The sequence below is a fragment of the Choloepus didactylus genome, chromosome 15, assembly GCF_015220235.1.
Source record: "Choloepus didactylus isolate mChoDid1 chromosome 15, mChoDid1.pri, whole genome shotgun sequence".
NCBI lineage: Eukaryota > Metazoa > Chordata > Mammalia > Pilosa > Megalonychidae > Choloepus > Choloepus didactylus.
In genome coordinates, this window is record NC_051321.1 from 19,605,184 (window position 1) to 19,611,215 (window position 6,032).

General features: G+C 38.6%; 1 protein-coding gene across 1 annotated transcript; it reads right to left on the reverse strand.

Moving 5' to 3' along the window:
* Positions 1-4,534: 4,534 nt before the first annotated feature.
* LOC119510779 (cytochrome c oxidase subunit 7B, mitochondrial-like) lies at positions 4,535-4,927 on the reverse strand. The gene has a single exon (XM_037805132.1). It carries the CDS (start codon positions 4,897-4,899, stop codon positions 4,657-4,659), a length of 243 nt encoding a protein of 80 aa, XP_037661060.1. The 5' UTR covers positions 4,900-4,927; the 3' UTR covers positions 4,535-4,656.
* Between the last annotated feature and the right edge of the window lie 1,105 nt (positions 4,928-6,032).

Consider the following 6,032-nt stretch of genomic DNA (forward strand, 5'->3'; position numbering starts at 1 on the left):
TTCTAAATACAGTTTAATTGAGATATATTCACAACCCTACAGTCATCCACAGTGTACAATCATTCACAGCACTATCATACAGTTGTGCGTTCATCACCGGAATCAATTTTTGAAACTTTTGTTTACTCCAAAATAAAAATAAATAAATGCTATTAATTTTTAAAAAGAAAGCTAGGTCGGCTAGCTAGTGGTGCACTCCCGGGGCAGTGTTTTAGGCATCCAGAGGCCCTTGAACTTGATCTGGGTCAGGGGCTGTCTAATGTGACAAGGATGTTGGCTGAACAGCAGTTTCCAGCCTGCTGTCGTTTCAGAAGGCCCCAGCTTGGTGCATTGCCTGTTCTATTTGTCACTGATGTGAGGTGGAAACCCAGCCACCTGCTTCCTTTGCCGGAATCTGTGCCTTGGTTTAATCACTCACTGTCAGACTTACATTTTTTTTCCCCATTTGAAGGTTTTACTATCCTCTGTATGTACCTGCTACTCAATCTGAGTCTGCCCCTGCCCAATGCTATGTACCCAAGGTGGCTGCAGGCCCACCTTCCAGTTTAGTTCCCCCCAGCCATTCCTAATCTCCAACAATTCAGAGTTCCCTATAGCCTACTCCAAGAAGGTGACTGATTCATGCCTTGGAATTCAGGACTTGTTTATAATCTACAGAGCAATTATTTTGGGCAACTTTGAATTTATCTTGGTTTGAGTTTTGTGGAAAGGAATAGATTTTCTTCCTCCCAGTAAAATACATTTCCAGCCTACTATTGAATGGAAAACCTAAACTATAAACAAAGCAAAAGCTAGTGACACACTTCCTGGTATCTTGCATTATTTATGGTTGCCATTTTCTTGATGAGCACAGCACTTAAGATTCTGTGGGAATTTTTTACTATTGTGTTTCATAAATATAAGCCAGTCATTGACCTAAGCTGCTTCTCTTTTGAAATATTTAGAATATTTGGTATGATCTGTGTACCTTTTGCACTGCATGGATCAATGTGGAATTGTGCAACAATAATTTAGCTCACAGTTATTCAAATCTAAAACCATGAAATGAAATACATGCTTACAATGACCCTGGGGTATTTTAAAAACAATAATGGCAGAATATTCTTTGGCATTCTTCCAAAAAAGCAACCAAGCTTAGGCAGAATGTACCAAATTCTTTGAAGATTTTGGAAACAAGTCCCTTTCTTTAGCCAAAATGGAGGCAACCAGGCCATTAAAATGATCATACACTTGGTATGAATACAGAGACCCTACAAGGTTGAAAAATAAAATACTCCTACAAAGCCACTTAGAAGAGCAAAACCTCAAAATAAAAATTAATCCATTACACTTGCTAGAAAGAGCAGCCAATGTCATCAAATTCAGTTTCACCAACACAATGCACCCTTGAGAGTTTTGTTTGACATTGTTGAATATCAAGACTGTTTGGACACAATTATGGTTATTGTTGGTCATGGCTCTGGCATGATATTAAAATAATAACATACTTAGGATGTCATTTCTTCAAGGTCAAGTTCAGATCGTACCAGAAAGCTTAGCACAGCTGAGTAGGAGAAGAAGCAAATACAAATCAAGACCACTCTGCCATGGTGATCTAAACTTTCCATTGTAAGAACACAATATTTAATTAAAATGACATTTTATCCATAAGTGGGGAGTAAATCTAAATATTAAAACTCTAAAAGAAAAAGGTGAAAGAGCAAGCTAGAATACCCAGTGGGAAGAGGTCATGAAATTTCTTGAAATTTCTTGAATGAAATTTTTTGCACAGCCAGGCAAAACCCCAAAACCATGGAAAACATCTAGCCTTGAAATGACAAACTCCTTGCCTAATGTTAAAAGTCCATCCTTTTAAAGGCTGGCCAAGGGAGGTAATTACAAATGAACACATTCATAAAAGTCTCAGGAATGTAATCCGCTGGGTTATAAACATTAACCATGAAATCAATTACTGTTGATTGAATCTAATGTCTTCAAAAACAATCTAAATATTTATGATAGTGTTTAACAAGACAGTGTTTATTCACTTGACATGTAGATCCTCTAAAAATGGGAAGAATGAATAATTTATGGAAAGTAGTCTAAAATTGTTTCATTAAAATATTCTTAAATATTTGTTTAGCGTATATTTATATAACTTAAGCAGGTAACCCTTGGAACCCTCATTATAATGACAGTTGACACTATTAAGTTGGCACTTGGGCATTCAAATGTCTCACTGCTCAGTACCAGAAGGCTACAATATTGAGTTTGTGTAGGTAACACTTCTCTTCAAAGTCATAGAATATACAGTCTTGGAAATTACCTTGCTTGTTATAGAGACCCTGAAGAAAGGGGAGTTGAAGGCACATAGAGAATTTGAGATGTTGAGCTGCTTGTAAAAAGTCATAGCAAGTGTATGGTGGCCTGAAATAAGATCTCAGACTACCTAACCCTGAACTTGGGCCTAACTGATGTAGGACAAGAGTATGTTCCAACTTTTTATGAGAGATAGTCTTCTCTTTATTGGCACAGGTCCCTCTCATTTTTTACTTCCTAGGAATATTAACAGTTTGTTGTTGTTATTGTTTTTGTGAATCAATTAACATGAAAATAAGACTCAACTCCCTCCTTGGGTTGGTTAATATGAATTTTTCAAACTAAGGAATTCTGCAATATTGAGGAAAGACTGTGGATGATATCCAAGTCTCCTTGGGCAAATTTGAAAAAAAAAAAAAGTGCTTTCCACATATTCTAGGATTAAACTCTTATTTTTACATATGTTTTACCTTGCAAAAGCTTTTTAGTTTAATCCATAAGAGAAGGAAGGGGGAGAGAGAAAATTAAGCATTACTCCCAAGTTTCTGGTATAGGCCAGTGGCTGGTCCTCTCTGCTGAAATGAGGAAGACTAGGGAATAACAAATGTGAAGGGAAAATCATGAGTGCACTTTTGGATACCTGATGTCTGAAATGCTTGCAAGACACCCAAATGGAGAGGTTAAATAGACATGGGTGCGTATCAGAGAGAGGGAGAGGGAGAAGGAGAAGGAGAAAGATAGAAGGGGAAGGAGAGGGAAAGGGAGAGGGAGAGAGGGAGGGAGGGAGGGACAGAGGGAGAGAGGTATAATGGCTAAAGCAACAAAGCCCTGAGGGAGGGACTGGGGACCAGAGAACCTGTTGAGAGACTGGCCTTTGATAAGCAGATGGACACTTGCCCAGTGGTAACAGAGGAGTGGAAGGAGAAGGTGTATATCCATGCAAAAAGATACGTAGATTTAGGGTTGGGAATATGAGGACATTCCTGACTGCTTGTTTTTATTTTGTAAATATATATGAAGCAAGATCAGCAGTAGAGCTGGGGTGCGAAGAGAGCAGAGAAGAAAAGATACGAGATTATTATGTTGTTCAGTGAGAAGAGATGTTTCCTAGAGAGAAAGGACGTGGAATATCAGGCTATGCTGAGGCCCATTTGAGATAGTTCACTTAAAGTGAAATCAAATTGTCCAATGATTCTTCGCGAGATGATTTTTTATGGTACAAAATGTAAGATCAAATAACAGTGAATCTCAGAGTAAGAGTGCTATATTATTTTCTAATTCTCTTTCAGTTACCTAAGGAGAAAGCTTCAGTGTGGTGTGAATTGTCTATAGCACCTCTCTAACTTATGCTAATGTCCCATTTTAATCAAGAGGGAACAGGTCTCAGACTTGGAGCTTTCCACCTAAAATTGTATCGAGCAGGGATCTAATAATATTTTTTGCCTCCCTTGCACTTATTATTCTTTTTTTCCTAGTTCCAGATCTTAGAGGAAAGGCTTTCAGTCTTTCCCCATTGAGGATGATGTTAACTCTGGGCTTCTCTGTCATTTTTTTTTTTTTCAGTTTTATTGAGATATATTCACATGCCACACAAACCATCCAAAGTATATAATCAGTGACTCACAGTATCATCGCACAGTTGTGCATACATCCCCATGATCAATTTCAAAGCATTTTCATTACTCCAAAACAGAAATAAGAATAAAAAATAAAACTCAAATCCTCCTATACCCCTTATCCCCGCTATTGTTAACCCATAGTATTGGTGTAGTAAATTTGTTATTGTTGATGAAAGAATATTAAAATATTACTATTAACTATAGTTAATAGCTTACAAGTTATTTTTAATTTGTAATAGTTCATGCAAGAACTTATTTATATTTGCAGTGTTAATTGGTGACATACATGACTTTAAACAACCACTTTCAATCAAATTCAGCTACAATATTACACCATTACTTATAATCTCAATAACAAGTTACCATCACCTCTGTCCATTCCCAAATATTAACTTCAACTTCGTTAACAATTCTGTACATATTAGGGAACTGTTCTCCCTTCTCTAGCTTCTGTCTATCTCTAGAAACCCTATATTCCACATTTTAAGACTCTGTGTTTACATGTTCTAGTTAGTTCATATTATACACTTATTTTTTAATGACTACGTCATACTTCTGTTGTGATAATAGTTTTCCAGTTATGTTGGTGATATACAATTTCCTTTTTTTTTTTTTTTAAGGTTTCAAATGTACTTTATTTCTTCATTAATGCCGTATTTTAATGGATACACAATGCTTTTACTTTCATCAATTATAAGTTGGTTTTGAAACATTTCAATAATCACATCAGCTGGGATGATTACTGATCTCTCCATTCCTTTGGGGTGACTCTGCCAAAAGGGGACAGGTTCCATTCTATTCCAATTTGTGTTGCTGTATACGTCCATACAGCAACACAGAAAGTGGCTCCACTAGCTAATACAGCATTACTGTATCTGTCATGGAAATCAGGTGCACGTTTCTGGTGGCTCTGCCTTGCTATTGTTTGCTGAATGCTTCGAACTCCAAGACGACTCAGTGCGTTTTTGGCCAAGGGAAACATCGTGAAGCTGGAGACACAACTAGGGAAACTGCTCACAATTTCCTTTTAAAACAGAGTTGCTTGAGTTTAAAAAGCAAAGCAATATAAAGAAAAATCTTTGGTAAATAATAGTATATGGAGTATGGGGATCTGATCACAATGGTGTCAGTGGCATAGGGAAGAGAATTGAAAAGGCTGAATTGCCTCACGTGGCCTGTCCTGATTTTCATTAGAGTTATGGTCAGCTTATTCTGCTCCTGGAAGTTAGTCTCAATGAGATGGGCAGGTCCCTGAGTTGGGGTGGGTAGCAATGCGGGATGGGAGCCACACAGACGAATTCAGAGCTCAGTACCCCAGGAACCACCACATGGGCTAATCTAATGGCAAGTGTCCATGAGACAGCAGGGTGACAGGGAGACTCCAGGGCAGATGAGCAGTGGTACTCCCCACCCCCCTCCACTCTCTACCCTAGCGGTTGCTTCTTGTTAGAGTCTCTCCCTCCTGCCATCTGTACACACCTCCCTCCTGCTGCATTATCACAGGTCTGTCGTCACAGCATTTGTTGTTGCCTGTCCACCTTGTTGTACAGGAGAGAAAGTTGGGGTGCATTTACAAGCTGTCCAACTCCAGCAGTGGCCTTTGATCTTTGTGAGAGTCTGGGCATAGCCAACTGATGTATCAGAGACCCTGGGATTTCCCCATTACCAGTCAGTGGCAAAGGGATATGCTATTTCCTAAAATGAAAGTGTGCCCTTTCTGGTAGAAGGAGGGGAAAAAAAACCCTCTTTGTTCTTTGCAGGTTTCCAACCATGCATGTAGACTTGCTTCTAGCAGAATCTTATCTTGTAGGGTGACCAACTCTTCCCAGTTTGCCCAGGACTGTTCTGTTCTTAAAACTGAAATATCCAGGGGACTTCCTCAGTCCCAGGCAAACTGAGGTGGTTGGTCACTCTAATCTTAGGTCCAGAGATAAAAGTACTCAAGCATGCATTCCTGGGTTGATGTTCCCTATTGCACACCAAAGAATGTTTGGATGGCTGTGTCCAGAGAGCTGTGTTTTGAAAGTCAAGGGGTATTAAGTGATTTCCTCATTCAGTTTTAGACCAGAGTGAAAATATTAAAACCATGCTGTTTCTGTTAATACAAATTATGTA